Source organism: the organism of the source record quoted next, unplaced genomic scaffold, assembly GCF_019419815.1.
Source record: "Pyrus x bretschneideri cultivar Hongxiangsu unplaced genomic scaffold, Pyrus_bretschneideri_v1 Contig50, whole genome shotgun sequence".
Taxonomy (NCBI): Eukaryota; Viridiplantae; Streptophyta; class Magnoliopsida; order Rosales; family Rosaceae; genus Pyrus; species Pyrus x bretschneideri.
This window is the reverse complement of record NW_025999788.1, coordinates 1,356,039-1,370,902: the sequence shown is the minus strand read 5'-3', so window position 1 is coordinate 1,370,902 and position 14,864 is coordinate 1,356,039. Positions and strand designations below refer to the sequence as shown.

Sequence of the window (14,864 nt, the reverse complement as noted above, 5' to 3'; positions counted from 1 at the left end):
AAATACGAGTGATAAATTAACGAAAAATTAAATAAAACAATTTTAGGCGCAACTTTAATTCTTGATTTTCAGGTTTGAATTTTGAATACATATTCAATAAATTAAAAAGGACATAATTCTCCAAATATTTTGCGCAGAGTCCAGAGCTCCTTTCCGTCGTTTCTTCCTCGGAGACGGCGCCCAAAGCCGCTTCATTTTTTATCAGAGCAGGAGAAGGGATCGCTCTTCCCGGTGCTGATCCGATAGAAGAGGAACCCCAGAGAGAGAGAGAGTGTCGCTGTCGCTGGATTTGCAGAAAAACCCTTGTCTTATTTTCTGGGTATTTATCACATTCTTCCTGCTACTCCTTTTTATGCCAAATTTTCTCTTTTTTTTTTTTTGGTGAATAATCTTTCTTATACCCTCTGTGAAATTGGGTTCATCTCAAACTAAGTTTAATTTCTCTGATTATGCATGTTTTAGTTCCTGATAAAGAAATGAAGTAATAAAGTTGTAAACTTTAAAACGTTAACTAGCGATTGTGTTTGAATGAGTGAGTTCGTTTCTACTTGGATCATTCTGCATATTTACTACCCAGTTCTTGTATGAAAATCAGCAAGTTTATGTTTTGTGGTTAATGAAGTTGCTCTCTTGTGGTTCAAGCCTTGACTTTGATTTTGTGACGATGATTTATTATTTGCAGACAACTATTTCCTGATTATTTGCAGTTTCCACTCAAATTGACATGTACTGCTTCAGATTGCTGTGAATTGAAACTATGAATTTTTGCAATGTGTATAAAACTGAAATTTCGTGTGAGTTCTTTGAACTTATTTTCTACTGGGTATATCACCTTTTTAAGGGAGTTGTTGCTGGCACTCCTAAAGGGTCGTTTTTGCACGCAAAGGATAAACTGCTCTTAAAGAGTAATGCACAATGAATATTCGGGAGTGCCAACAACAGTTTGCCTTTTAAAAAAATTGATTTGTAAATGTAGGCAAAGAGCCTCTATGACATGTTGATAAAGAATCGACTCCTTGCTCGATTTAAATTGTTGCGCGACGACAATATATTGTGAACAATTTGATCGGTTTTCAACGAATTGGACTAAATTTTTAAAATGAAAACCAACATGTTTGGGAGAAATTTTTGCTTAATCGTAACTTTGCTACGTAGTATTATAAATTCATGTATATCGTATCAAATTAGCGGTATGAATTTATGTTATATCTACGCTAGAATTTTACTCTTGGAAGTAACAAACAGAAGAAAGCCAGAACCCCTCGGAAATACTTTCTTTCTTCGACAAATGTGAAACAAAATTGTATTTTATATAACGATATTCTGTATTCAGTTCTCCTCTCCTCCGATACAAATGTGATGATCTGCGTACGGATACATCACATGCACGAGCTTGTATCTCGAGAACGGTTAAAAATGTCATCTCTCTGTTCTGTATTTGATTCTCCTCTGCCGATACAAATGTGATGACCTACGTACGGATAGGGTACTTCAATTTATTTTTTTTTTAATTTTTAAAATTTTTTTTATCTTCCTAACTAGAGAGTTTTCAAGTTAAAGGAGCCAAATCCAATACAAATCAGACAACTTCAAGCCTTCAAGACCCACCAAGTATTAGCAAAAGGACAAGGATTATCTGTCATCTCATTTCCGGTGCCCTCCCATGTTCTTTTGTTTGTGTGGTCACGTTAAATTATGTCAATATTTTATATTACTATTCATTTTTGTCTTATTATCTCTATAAAAAAATAATATAAAATATTAATGTGACTTAACCATGACCACACAAAACAAAAAAGCACGGAAGGACATCGAAAATGAAATGGCAGACAATTCTTGTCCTTAGCAAAAGGCCCCCTCCACTATCCTCTCTCTCTCTTCCCCATAAAAAAAAGGGTAAACGCTCATTAAAATAAGCGCACAAGCAATTAACTTTACTAAGCTTTGAATTTATGGGTTTTAATGACCTTTTATGGCAGCAGCAACCACTCTGCTGCTGACAAGCAAACTGCCAATCCCACAAGCTTTTTAGCCGATTCTTGCTCCAATACGGTTGAATTGCTACCTGGGTTGGTTTCTCTTGAGGTGTTGAGATTCCTGCAAGAATAACCCATATAATATTTTTGTGTTCTGCGGCAGCTCCGCCATTGCTGATCAGTGAGCTCCCTTCTTTTAACTCAATTTATTTGTTTTGAGTTTTTGTTCAAGTTGTTGTGTTTAGTGGTGGGTTAGTGATTGTAGTGGTTCTCTTGTCTGAAAAAAGAAGTTTGCCTTTTGGGTTTCTGCTGGGTTTGCTGTTTCTTCTTTGATTGCATAAGCTTGCTGAATTGCTTCTTGTATGTTGCCTGTGTGATTAGATTTTTGGTATCCGTTGAACATCAATTCGAAACAAGTTTTTCTAACCCTTGTGTAAAATTGGAACATTTTGGTCATGAAGCAGCAGTCTTTAAGCAAGGTTCTGCTAGTTTGAAAGCTTTATATTTCATATTCCTTTGAGTTAAACAGCGAATGTCGAAGTGAATCTTAGTTTGATATGTTTTTTTGGAGCTAGGAAGCAGAAGATACATCAATTTTCTCTTCATTTCTTCCACTTACTAGGAAACAAGACATGATTGGCAATGATTATCATTTCTTTGTTAAATCTCATCACTTGATTTTAGGAGTTTTTTTTTTCGTATTAATCTCCGCGTTGGGTGGTGCTCAAAAGTCGGATGATGCTTTTAAAGTTGTTTCGGGGCTTATAGCATGCGTTTCTTGTACGCGTAGTGGAAAACATCATAATTATATGTAATGTTGAAAACTTAACCCTGCTGTAACTGTAGGAGGATGTTTAATAATCCGTTTGTCTTTTGGGGCACGTCTTATTTTGAGGCATATCTTCACCCTGCAGTCTCTACTCACATTTGGGGATTGCATGGTCCACCCAATCTCCGTCATGTCTAATACGGTTATAATATTGTCTTGCTTGAATTTCTGTCGAGAAGTTTAGCATATTGTGTTTGCAACCTAAAATCTCCTGTTTTTCCGTTCATTTTTGTGAGTTGGAGTATTGTTACCTTAGTACTGTCCCTCCAATTTTTTTTTTTTCATTCCGTTATCGTGTTAGGCAAACCAAAAAGATGGAGCGGAGCAGATTTAATATGAGAATGCGTTGTTCTGGTTCAACACTGTCAGATGAGTCAGCTTTGGATCTTGAGAGAAACTGTTGCAGTCATTCTAATTTGCCTTCGTTAAGTCCACCAACACTTCAACCCTTTGCATCAGCTGGACAGCATTGTGAGACTAACGCTGCTTACTTCTCATGGCCTACCTCAAGCCGATTGAATGATACTGCTGAAGAGAGGGCAAACTATTTCACTAATCTACAGAAGGGGCTCCTTCCTGAAATTCTTGGCCAGTTGCCGAAGGGGCAGCAAGCGACTACATTGCTTGAACTGATGACTATTAGGGCATTTCACAGCAAGATTTTGCGATGTTATAGTCTTGGAACAGCAATTGGGTTTCGTATTCGACGGGGTGTGTTAACTGACATACCAGCTATTCTTGTCTTTGTTTCAAGAAAAGTTCACAAGAAATGGCTCAGCCCAATACAGTGTTTACCTACTGCCCTAGAGGTCAGGAAAGAATGATAAGAATGGTTTGATTTTTCATTCATTTTGTAGTCATCAAGTTTGTTTTGGGTTATCGATGCCCATTCCATCTGAATTTACTTGTGTTTCGAAGTTTAGTTAAAATAACTCTTTTTACTTTAATCAGGGACCTGGAGGTATATGGTGCGATGTGGATGTTGTGGAATTCTCATATTTTGGTGCACCCGAGCCAGCTCCCAAAGAACAATTGTACACAGAAATTGTAGATGATTTGCGTGGAGGTGATCCATGCATTGGCTCAGGTTCTCAGGTATTGTTAAGTTACCTCCCGAGCTAGTTATTTTTCATAGTATTATCTAGTAAATCTGAATGCTGGTAAGTACTGTTTCATTTGCTGGTGTTCAGGTGGCAAGCCAAGAAACATATGGAACATTGGGTGCTATAGTAAGGAGCCAAACAGGCAACCAACAAGTTGGTTTTCTCACAAATCGGCATGTTGCGGTTGACTTGGATTACCCAAATCAGAAGATGTTTCATCCCCTGCCTCCTTCGCTTGGACCTGGGGTATATCTTGGTGCGGTGGAGAGAGCTACCTCATTTATCACAGATGAGCTTTGGTATGGCATCTTTGCCGGAATTAACCCAGGTAAATACGAAATTAAAAGTTGGTAATGTAACTTACATTGCTTTTAGAGATGGATTTAATAAAAATTTCTCTCAAGAGTGCTCATCAATCCAAATTTGAGTAGCTTGACTTTGTTTCTTTGACCGTTCTGTCAAGTTCCAAGTGGATATGTACTTAGCTAAGTTAAGCAAGCTATAGTAAAGAAGTTGACAGTTTAAATGTAAAGATTACAAGCACAATACTTCATACAGATGTAACTTTTTTTTTTTTTTTAAAGAATGAAGGAAAGGGAGAAGAAAGAGAAACACTTATTCATCTTGATTTGTTGTTATTACAGAGACGTTTGTGAGAGCAGATGGGGCATTCATTCCTTTTGCTGATGATTTTGACATGTGTACTGTTATTACATCCATGAAAGGAGTAGGGGAGATTGGCAATGTTAAGATTATTGACTTGCAGTCTCCGATTAGTACCCTTATTGGAAAGCAGGTGATGAAGGTTGGAAGAAGTTCTGGTTTGACTGCTGGAACCGTGTTGGCCTATGCTCTTGAGTACAATGACGAGAAAGGCATATGCTTCTTAACTGATTTTCTTGTGGTTGGTGAGAACCAACAGACATTTGACCTCGAAGGAGACAGCGGGAGCCTGATAGTACTCAAAGGTGTGAATGGTGAGAAGCCACGACCAATTGGGATCATATGGGGTGGTACTGCTAACCGAGGACGACTTAAATTAAAAATTGGTCAACCTCCTGAGAATTGGACAAGCGGAGTTGATCTCGGACGTCTTCTGAAGCTCCTTGAACTTGACATCATTACAACTGATGAAGGGCTTAGAGGTTTGTGCTTCGGAAATTGCCCTTTTTGCTGGTTTCCTTCCCCCCATGGTTAATGCACTGCATTTGTCTATCTTCAGCTTTTTATTTGTAGTTCGTCTGCATGTATCTCTGATTGCTTCGCTCATTTTCCTTGCATATAATTTCATAGATTGTTACGTGAATTAATTACAAATTTGTGTATATGTTACCTGCAGTGGCTGTACAAGAACAAAGGACTGCTTCAGCAACGGTAATTGGATCCACTGTTGGCGACTCTTCCCCTCCAGATGCGATGCTTCGAAAAGAAACATCTGAGGAGAAGTTTGAGTCACTGGGTCTTCAAATTCAGCATCTTCCTTTAGAAGTCGAACCCAGCAGCCCACCCAGGAATCCTTCCTTAGCGGAAACAGAGTTTCATCTGGAAGATGGGATCAAGGCAGTCCCCAGTGTCGAACATCAGTTTATACCAAGCTTCATCAGAGGCTCCCCACTACATAAAAAGAATCAGATCGATAGAACAGTTTCTGAGAATCTCTCATCGCTAAGGAATGGCTGCGACGAAGATATTTGTTTTTCGCTGCAGTTGGGGGACAATGAGGCCAAGAGAAGACGTTCAGATGCTTCAACCAGCGCCGGAGAACCAAAAATGAACTAGACTACTAGCTTAAGCTTGGGGGAACCAACCCGTTTTGCGCGATAGGAACACTATTTCGAGAGAATTATGTTGAAGTGAGCTACAATCCAAGTTAATATTTCTTGTACTGTTTATTTCTCCTAGCTAATAGTTGAAGATAATTACTATGCACAACTAGTGTTCCTTGAGGTTTACCAAAAAAACTAAGAAAATAAGCACTCCGATTTCTATGAGGTTTATCAATACGGGAAAGGGTTTTCGTCGGATCATTTTCTTGGAAATCATGTGATTATGACGGTTCATTGTATATTGTGCAGTTTTTGTTAAAAATTATTTATATTTAATTTTGAATTTAAAATGATTCTCGGTTCTCTAAGAAAATGATCCTATCAATACATCATAACCTTTAAGGGAAGGTTGAAAAAAAAAAAAGGGGATTAGTGGTGGGATCCCAACATTGAATTTTAACGATCCAAATTGCATATTTTTCAAGTTGCACTTCTTAGATCATTCTTGCAAAATATTAGCCAAATCGACAATATTTGAGATAACTAATTGAATTCAAAAAAATTGACAGCATTATGTTTTAAGAAATATCGACATTCATCGTGACAATTAAATAGACAAATAATTTCGGATGAATTGAATTTTGTAAAGATGATCTATCAATCACGCGTCGCACACGCATTTTACTACCATCAGAAGGAGTTTGTTGTTATCTACCTAGTTGTGTTTGTTCGTCATCGTTATATTACCATTTATGACTCTCGTTAGTTATTATGTGAAAATCTGAGTCTCACTGGACCGTAGTATTAATTAATAACTTATTGTATTGTTAAAATTTAGGAATCTTTTGATATAGGCGCTTCAATTTTGAATTTTTTAGATCAAACATTCATGTTTTTTAGTGATTTAATTAAACTTTTTTTTTTTTGGTCATAATTTTGGTGCTATATGCATATTATATTGTAACAAATTTCCTATAATCTAACATTTTGATTACACTCTCCTCCGTTAGATATAATTGTAAAAAAAAAAAAAAGGTTGGTTATATTCAATTTATTTTCACAATAACGCTACAATTTAGCAATAATTATCTACGATTGTAGATATTTTCTTTCCAAAATAGTTTAAAATATTTTTAAATCCCCCGAAATCAAACGTACCGAAATGAGTTTTTATTTCAGTATGTTAAGAGAAAATAGGATTGAGAATAGTATAAACGTACCAATACACAATGTGCACAAAATACCAAAATAAAAATAATGTACCAATATTAACAATATATATCAAATCAAATGTACCAATTAATGATTTTTGTAAATTCAAACGTACCCGTAGATAATATATACGTAATATATTGTACCTAATAATAATTCGTCAACATTTATACTTAAAAAAACAGCAAAAAATATAATTTCACAAAAAAATTGAAAAAATTATACGGAGCTTTTACGTTGATCACCAACTATTTGAAAAAGAAAAAACCATTTGAAAAAAGAAATAATATTAAATGTTTGCATAAAAAAGACATATTTGGAAGAAGAGAAAATATAGTTTAATTACTAAAATCTGTACTAAATAAGGAAAAGTGCATCCCGTAGATAAAATGATAAATTCAAAAATTATTTTAATTTTAAATAATAGATGTGATTATTGATTAAAGAACTTTAATTAAATTTTAAAAAGACACACATGTTCAATATAAATGATATAGAAAATCGGGAATTCTAATATTTAATTTAATTAGCTATTTAAAAAAATCGCCAAACATAACATAAAAAACCACCTTCTCCCTGTCTCTCTCCCTTATCTCTGTGCCCACTTTTCCAGAGCGGGGTTTATCTAGGGTTTCGTCTCTCTCTCTCCGCCATGGCGAAGCCAACCCGAGCCCGTCGCTCGCCATCTGGCTCCGTGTCCGGCTCATCCTCCCGGTCCCGTTCCCGCTCCTACTCAGGCTCCGACTCCCTCTCCAGCTCGCGTTCTCGCTCTCGATCTCGCTCCAGGTCCTTCACCTCTTCCTCCTCTCCGTCCCGGAGCGGCAGCTCTCGCAGCCGAAGTCCCCCTGCCTCCAAAAAAAGGTTCGATTTTCGTTTCCGGATCCTAATTTGACACTCTAGGGTTTTGTATCTGCTGTTTGGTTGCTTAGAAAGTCCAGTATAAATTCGTTAAGGAATATTAAACAATTTATACGATTAAAGTCACTAAATTTGAATGGAATGCCTAACAACCAAAACCACAATCATCATAAAAAAGAAACAAGCCTCACCTTAAAAACATTGGTGAATACTATATATCAGCAGTAAGCTAAGTACAAAATTTGAATTTGAATATAAAGAATATTGATTCAACATTCATATTGGTCAGTGGGAAAATTTGCCAATCGACATTAAGCAATCAGCACATTGAAAAGTATGGCTTTACCTAAGTAGGAATGATGAAGTATTAAAGTTGGAACAACTTAAACTACGGTTATGAGTGGATTAATTGATGAGGTTAGAGCAGTCGAACGTATAACTTTTTATGCATAGTTTAGATTCTAAACCATGCATCTTCGCTTTTCTTTATTTTGTTTTTTGTTGTTGTTGTGCTTTAATGTGATTATGGAATCCGTTAATTCAGGTTTTCATAAAAAAACTAATGCTTTATTGTTAATTAAACTGATTTGTTTTTCAGTCCTGAAGTTGCAAGACGAGGTCGTTCTCCACCACCACAATCTAAAAAGGTGTCACCGCCCCCAAGGTATTGATAGTTTTTTCTTTGAATTTGTGGGGTTTTTTTTAGTGGTTTTTGTGCTTTTTAATTTTTTTAGGGTACATTGAGAAGTAGAACTTGTTAGTTAATTTGAAGTAGACTTTGATTGGTTCAAGTGACTGTTCATGCACATATGCATTCTATGAGTATTGACAGCATCCTGTTATGTGATTTATTTTTGGTAAGCCAAAAATTATTAGCTTAAATTATGTTGGTGTAGATATTTTTTTCCCTTTTTTACTGCAATTGACATTTGGATATGACTTTTCTCTTAGAAACTTTATTTTCAACTTGCTACACGGAGTCTTATAGATATTGCTTTCTTGCTGGACTTGATAGTTTTCTCTGGAGTAGATCCACTACGTTTTGCTTTCTTAACCCCCTAAATTATATTGCACATCTTTCATCTGATAATATGTCACATTTCAGGAAAGCTTCTCCAGTTCATCAGTCACTTGTTCTTCACATTGACGCGCTTACAAGGAATGTGCATGAAGGCCATTTACGAGAAATATTCTGTATGGTTTTGTTTTGTATCTATAATATTTTACTTCTTTTTGCATTATGAGATTGTGTTGGGATACCTAATTCCAGAGGAGTTGATCCTAAGCTAACTCCCCATACAAATCTTTATTTACATAATAGCCTATAGTGCAACAACTTAAAAATCTTGACGAAGGAGTCCAATGTATATTTTTAGATCATACTCTTCTCTATAAGATTTTCATATCAGCTTCTGCGAAAATTTGAATTAACTTATGATTTGAACTTATATTCTTTTAAAGTTTCATTGTTTTGGTTTTTTTGTTGTATTTATGCAAAATTGTACAAGGATCAATTCCATGTAACTTTTAAAGCAACTAGTAATGACTTCACATTTAGGCAATTGCATGTGTCTTGTGCTTTGTAGCACCGATCCTAAACTCAGATTTATAACCATATGTATGAGAATTGCTTACATCATTGGCTCGTGTATTGTTTCTTTGCTAATGTCCAGATAAACTAAGTCACAGACAGTGTCTCATTACGTTTTGTATTACTTTGTAGGTAACTTTGGGGAAGTTGTCAATGTGGAGCTGGCAATGGATCGTACTGTAAGTGCATGCTAGATTTAATTCTTGACTTTGAAGTATCTTTCTGTGCAACATGTATGTTAAAAGTGCCTTCTTCTGCAGGTTAATCTTCCAAAAGGATTTGGATATGTTGAGTTCAAAACACGAGCAGATGCTGAAAAAGCACAATTATACATGGATGGCGTAAGTTTTCTCAAAGTGTGGGAGTATAATAGTTCCTATAACTTTTAAGACCTAACATTTTTGGAATATGATGTGTTGAATTTCCTTATTTCAGGCTCAAATCGATGGTAATGTCGTTCGAGCAAAGTTTACATTACCTCAACGTCAGAAGGTGTCTTCTCCTCCTAAGCCTGTTGCCACTGCTCCAAAGAGAGATGCTGTGAAAACTGATGGTGCCAGTGCTGACAAAGATGCACCAAGGCGACCGAGGGAAGGTATAATCTTTCTATATTTTATTCTTTTTATGGTATCATATGTATTTTTTCTACTATGTTAGTGATCTATCTTTTACTTAATGATATCAGCTTCTCCTCGTCGGAGAGGTGTTCCCTCACCACGAAGGAGATCACCTGTCGGTCGAAGAGGTGAATCTCCAAGACGACCATTAGATTCTCCACCACGTCGTCGTGCTGCCTCGCCTGCTCGTCCCTACCGCCATGGTGGTTCACCTCCAAGGAAAAGGCTTGCATCTCCACCCAGAGGTCGTTCTGGATCGCCGCCACCAAGGCGACGTTCCCCTGTTAGGTATTATATTGAAGCAATTTTGCATTTTTTCATGCTAAATTGTTTGAGTTATTTTAACGGTGTTGATTAATCATATAATTGAATATGACCTCTCCAAGAAGGATACGAGGCAGTCCCATTCGTAGACGCTCTCCAGGACCTCCAAGGCGCCGGTAAATATCTATTTTTCTGCCTAAGATTCTTCATAAATCTTGCGCTTAAAAAATAAGTCAATATATGGATTTTTCATAGACCATGAATTTCTGTGGAATTGAAAGAGATCTCGTACTACTCCTGGTTGATTTTACTGGTTTTGCATGTTCTTCCAACAGTTTAGTGAATCTTTATCACCTTGGAGAGTTGTCTAATTTCTGTGTATATGTGCTTATTCTTGCGGTCTCATGATATATAAGTACTGTGCATGTAAATCCTGCAAAGAAAAATGAAGTCAGGCTATTAATTTCTTGATCAATAATGCATAACAGAGACGATTCAAAGGGCTTAGTGTGTTCTGATAAGTAGGATGCATCCTATAGACCAATGGTATTATCACAGAATTTACATGCAACTTCGTGCACCATTTTTAATAAGATCTCGGTGTTTAGTCATGGATTGCAGCAAAAGGTTGATGTTACTACCAAATGTGCTTACAAATATGAGTCTGTTAAGCTATTTTTTTTCCTTTCGGTTGAGTTAGTTTGAATTTATATTTTGGTTTAATCTTATATGTGAATTTAATTCTTCAGTTCACCTCCTAGACGGTTTCGTAGTCCTCCCAGAAGGTCTCCAATTCGTAGGCGTACTCGTTCTCCCATTCGTAGGCCTGGTCGATCCCGTTCAAGGTCAATCTCGCCGCGGAGGTAACATCTATATTCATGTCTGAAGAAGTCTTTTGCTTTATGCTTGAAGTGGATCACGTTTCTTGATTTTTCATGTTCTCGATTCATTGAAGTTGGATGGAATTGCATTGACGAGTGCATTGAGTTTGGATTTTTCATGTTCTCGATTCATATTTTTTGAAAATAAGGTTTGATTGAACTCATGTGTTGTAGTCTAGCTTTTGGGTGGGACAAGAATCATTATGATTGTATATGTGTTCGTATGGTGTGTTGTACACACAATGTTCTTATGTTGGAATGTTTTAAAAGGCGAAGGCGTAGTTGAGGCATTTCATGGATAGCCTCGCCTAGGCAAAAGCCTTGAGGCGTGAGGCGAAGCCTTGCGGGACCTGAATAATTGGGTACGGCTTTAGATTATTAAAAAAAATGGGGGACTGCTGTGGGTCATTAAAAAAACGGGGACTGCTGTGGGTTAATAAAAAAAATAGACTTGGCCAAAACGACGTCGTTTTGGGCCAAGTCATTTAAAAAAACTTGGCCCAAAACGATTTAAAAATAAATCCTTCTTCTTATTCACGGTTGTCTCCTTCGTGAATACGCTGCCACTGCAACTGAAAAAAAAAAAACCAGAGGGTAGAGCGTCGGAGGCCCAGCCTTCGACTTCAAGGGGTCCCCAGAAAATTTCAAGCAAAGATTTCGGCCGCCTCAGAGTGCTGGGGCGTGCCTCGACCACGTCTAGGAGAGTTTTCGCCTACTCCCACTGGGTAGAGGCGTTTTCACCCCCTCCCGGCCTCTGTAGCCGCCTAGGTGCACCTGCGTTTTTTAAAACACTTTTCGACAAAGAATGGATGCATGAAGTAGATGTGGCCACTGATGCAGTCATCTGGATTACTTCGAATTTGCCATTGGATATGATTTTCCTCTAGAAATTCAGGGTGCTACATTTTATTTTGTTGTTCTTTTCCGCATCAGTATGTTCCAATGTATGTGGTGGAATATATGTTTGCATACATCTCACTACTTAAACCTGCCAAAGTTCTTTTCCCCTCCAAGTGATATGGTGGTACTATCTTCTAGGACCTATTTTTTTGAATTCTTGGTTCCTACTCTGCATATTGCCAAAATATACCTTTCAAAGTTCTTATATTGTCATTTTATTTTGAAGGAATAGTATGCTTGCTAATATGCCTTATACCTACTTTGTTGCTTGTATTCAACAGAGGTCGAGGACCAGCTACTAGACGTGGGAGGTCATCGTCATCTGGATCACCTAGTCCACGAAAGGTATGTTTTTATCAGTTTGTTTACATAACTTGGCTTCTGGGATCCCTTATATGGATTAACTCTTTGCACTATAACAGGCACCCCGAAGAATCTCTCGCAGTCCGAGAAGGTAATTTTTTAATTTTTAGTTTTAACTTTGATCTGAATGAATTTTATTCCAGGCCCGTTTGTATCTGTTTTAGCTCTCACATTTGTATAACTTTGTTTTCATCTGCAATTATCCTTTCGGTTGTATTATGTATGTCTTTTTCATAATCAGTTTTTTGTATGATCATTTTTCTACAAGTTCACAGCATATGTGTTTATTAGTCGCATATTAAACACCTAATTGAGATCCAAAACTTGGGCTTAGTACTTGTGTAGTAGGTTAAAAAATTCTCATGTTTCCGTGGACTGGGTTTGCTTGGTACTTGATTTTAGCTTGTTCTGATGTGGGAGGGTGTTTTATTTAGGCCTTTGAGGGGAAGAAGCAGTAGCAAGAGCAGCACCAGCAGTTCACCCCCTCGTAAGCCATAGGTAATACTCTCTCTTGGATTTTTTAGTGGTTTTGTTGATAAATATATTATATCTAATCGTATTGGAACACGATTGGGCTAATGTTATTTAGAGTTTATACTTGTTCTTATGCAGTAGCTTATATAAGATTACTCATGATTTTTGGCGGGTTAGGTGGATTGTTTGGTTTTTGACGCTTTGTTATTTGCCTATTTAACTTTAGGTTCTGATGGCGGGCACTTTATGAAGGTCTTTAAGGGAAGCAGTAGCAGTTCACCTTCCGCGTAGGCCATAGGTAACACCTGCATCTCCCTCCACTCCCCCTCACTCCCCCTCACCCCCGCTCCTTTCCTTTTTCTGTCCCTTCCCCTTCTGCATTTACTTTGTTGTCATGAGTGCGTAGCACAAAATTCTCAAGAGTGACGGATATTCTCGGAGTTGATATTACGATTTGGATCGCTTATGAGTAGACAGGATCAAGTTGTGTTATTTTGAGCTTTTAAAACTCGTTTCGGTGATTTGCTTTTTTAATTCCATGACTGTATCCACGCTGTGGGAAGGAAGGATGCCGCTTAATTGCACATTTGGTTAATCTATTGTGAAACAAGTTTATGATATGGTTTTCTTTTTAGCCAGGTGGTGTCATGAATTGAGTTGTATGGTTACATTCTCTAAAGTTCTACCCAACAAAAATCGGATTGTCGGATTCTTTCACCTTGTTAGATCCTTTGTCAAAAATACGATGACCATGATCTAAAGGTTAAAGAATATGGATTATATAATACTCCGAAGCACTATAGAATTTTCGAAATGGGACAAAAATTTATTCACTTCTCTGCCAATAGTAATTACCAAGGGCATTGTTCTATTGTATCAACCGGAAGAGAATTTTTGCTTCGGTTTAAACCTGCTTTTCAATAAGCTCTTAAAAATCTTGGAAGATGTGTTGGTTTGCAACTCTGCACCAAGTCTCCTTGTAGGGAACTTTCTTGTTGCTCCGGGGTAGGGGAGGGCACGGGCGGGGCCAGGCCTAAATTTAGAGGAATCGGACTGGACTTGTTTTAAAATGCAATGGGACGGGACCGGATGGGTATACGAATTTTGATTTGTGAAACTGGATCTAACCCGGCCCATTTGAAGTGGGCCTACTGGTCCAAACCCCTTTTTTCTTTTTTTCTTTTTTAAATTTTGGACTGGTGTGTGAAAATAACATCCAAACACAAATTATTTTTGTTTGTAAGAATGCTGCACACTCAAAGTCCTATCTTATTCATACAAGAATTCAAGACTCAGATCCAAAAAATAAGCCCCGACTCGCATCAGCCCCGATTCACAGATTCTGGACCCGACCCAAACCACAAATTATTTTTGTTTGATAAATTTGTACCCGACCCGAACCAGCCCCGACTCGCAGATTCTGGACCTGTTTGCCCACCCTTACTCTGAAGCACTTAAGAATTTTTGCTTCTTGTAGTGTTCGTTCAGTTTTGTAGAATGGTTATAAAACTGGCAAGTCCTGGAAATAGGATGGTGGTGGTTGACAGAGAAAAATAGTTATCACCAAGGGACGCAAAACGCCAAATTTACCTCCACAAGACTTTGTGATAAAAAACTTTTTCTCTTAAAAAAATTTGGTTTCTTTTTTCTTTTTCTCGTGATACAAACGAGAGCGAGAGAGGGAGAAATGAACCTAGGACCTTTCGTGCGAGATAAGTGACTAATCTAGCATGCAACTCCTATGGAAAGCAAGTATTTCTATGCATAAGACTGAGTCAATTTGATTTCTGAAAAGGATTACCAATCCTTAACTTCGAAGGAATCCGTAAATTGTGGTTGTGATTGATTGATTTTCTCAATCTTTTCGACCTTGGTTCCATAAGAGCAACTTAATTGCTTTAGCTACAAATTTCTTGCAAAATCCGACTTTCTTTGTAAACAAATAAAGGAAAAACTAATTCACCAAAAAGAAATAAATAGAGAGAGAGAGAGAGAGAGAGAGAGAGAGAGAGAGAGAGAGAGACTGGGCC

At 37.3% G+C, this 14,864-nt stretch overlaps 2 protein-coding genes across 5 annotated transcripts; both read left to right on the top strand.

The window, feature by feature from the left end:
• The first annotated feature begins 143 nt into the window (after positions 1-143).
• On the top strand, positions 144-5,837 carry LOC103951993 (protein NARROW LEAF 1). Of its 2 annotated transcripts, none has more exons than XM_048569739.1 (6): positions 144-319; positions 3,107-3,614; positions 3,757-3,900; positions 3,996-4,236; positions 4,553-5,053; positions 5,248-5,837. In XM_048569739.1, exons 2-6 carry the CDS (start codon positions 3,120-3,122, stop codon positions 5,685-5,687), a joined length of 1,821 nt encoding a protein of 606 aa, XP_048425696.1. In that variant the 5' UTR covers positions 144-319; positions 3,107-3,119; the 3' UTR covers positions 5,688-5,837. The 2 variants fall into 2 exon arrangements, with proteins under 2 accessions (XP_048425696.1, XP_009361784.2); XM_009363509.3 differs by lacking the exon at positions 144-319 and adding an exon at positions 1,902-2,157.
• Positions 5,838-7,523: 1,686 nt separating this feature from the next.
• LOC103951992 (serine/arginine-rich splicing factor SR45) lies at positions 7,524-13,468 on the top strand. 3 transcript variants are annotated; one of them, XM_009363508.3, is made up of 13 exons: positions 7,524-7,747; positions 8,343-8,408; positions 8,850-8,938; positions 9,468-9,514; positions 9,596-9,676; positions 9,771-9,930; positions 10,021-10,240; positions 10,342-10,392; positions 10,966-11,079; positions 12,279-12,342; positions 12,420-12,451; positions 12,795-12,858; positions 13,055-13,468. In XM_009363508.3, the coding sequence occupies exons 1-12, from the start codon at positions 7,539-7,541 to the stop codon at positions 12,856-12,858; spliced, it is 1,197 nt and encodes a 398-aa protein (XP_009361783.2). In that variant the 5' UTR covers positions 7,524-7,538; the 3' UTR covers positions 13,055-13,468. The 3 variants fall into 3 exon arrangements, with proteins under 3 accessions (XP_009361783.2, XP_018504126.2, XP_009361782.2); XM_018648610.2 differs by having other exon boundaries at positions 10,339-10,392; positions 13,061-13,468; XM_009363507.3 differs by having other exon boundaries at positions 10,339-10,392.
• Positions 13,469-14,864: the final 1,396 nt, after the last annotated feature.

What these genes read in the sequence shown, in the direction of transcription:
- LOC103951992 (XM_018648610.2), top strand. Translation starts at nt 7,539, where the DNA reads ATGGCGAAGCCAACCCGAGCCCGTCGCTCGCCATCTGGCTCCGTGTCC. An exon ending in CACAATTATACATGGATGGC is followed by an intron (nt 9,677 to 9,770) that starts GTAAGTTTTCTC and finishes TCCTTATTTCAG; the next exon opens with GCTCAAATCGATGGTAATGT. An exon ending in ACCAAGGCGACCGAGGGAAG is followed by an intron (nt 9,931 to 10,020) that starts GTATAATCTTTC and finishes TAATGATATCAG; the next exon opens with CTTCTCCTCGTCGGAGAGGT.
- LOC103951993 (XM_048569739.1), top strand. Translation starts at nt 3,120, where the DNA reads ATGGAGCGGAGCAGATTTAATATGAGAATGCGTTGTTCTGGTTCAACA. An exon ending in GCATTGGCTCAGGTTCTCAG is followed by an intron (nt 3,901 to 3,995) that starts GTATTGTTAAGT and finishes GCTGGTGTTCAG; the next exon opens with GTGGCAAGCCAAGAAACATA. An exon ending in CTTTGCCGGAATTAACCCAG is followed by an intron (nt 4,237 to 4,552) that starts GTAAATACGAAA and finishes TTGTTATTACAG; the next exon opens with AGACGTTTGTGAGAGCAGAT.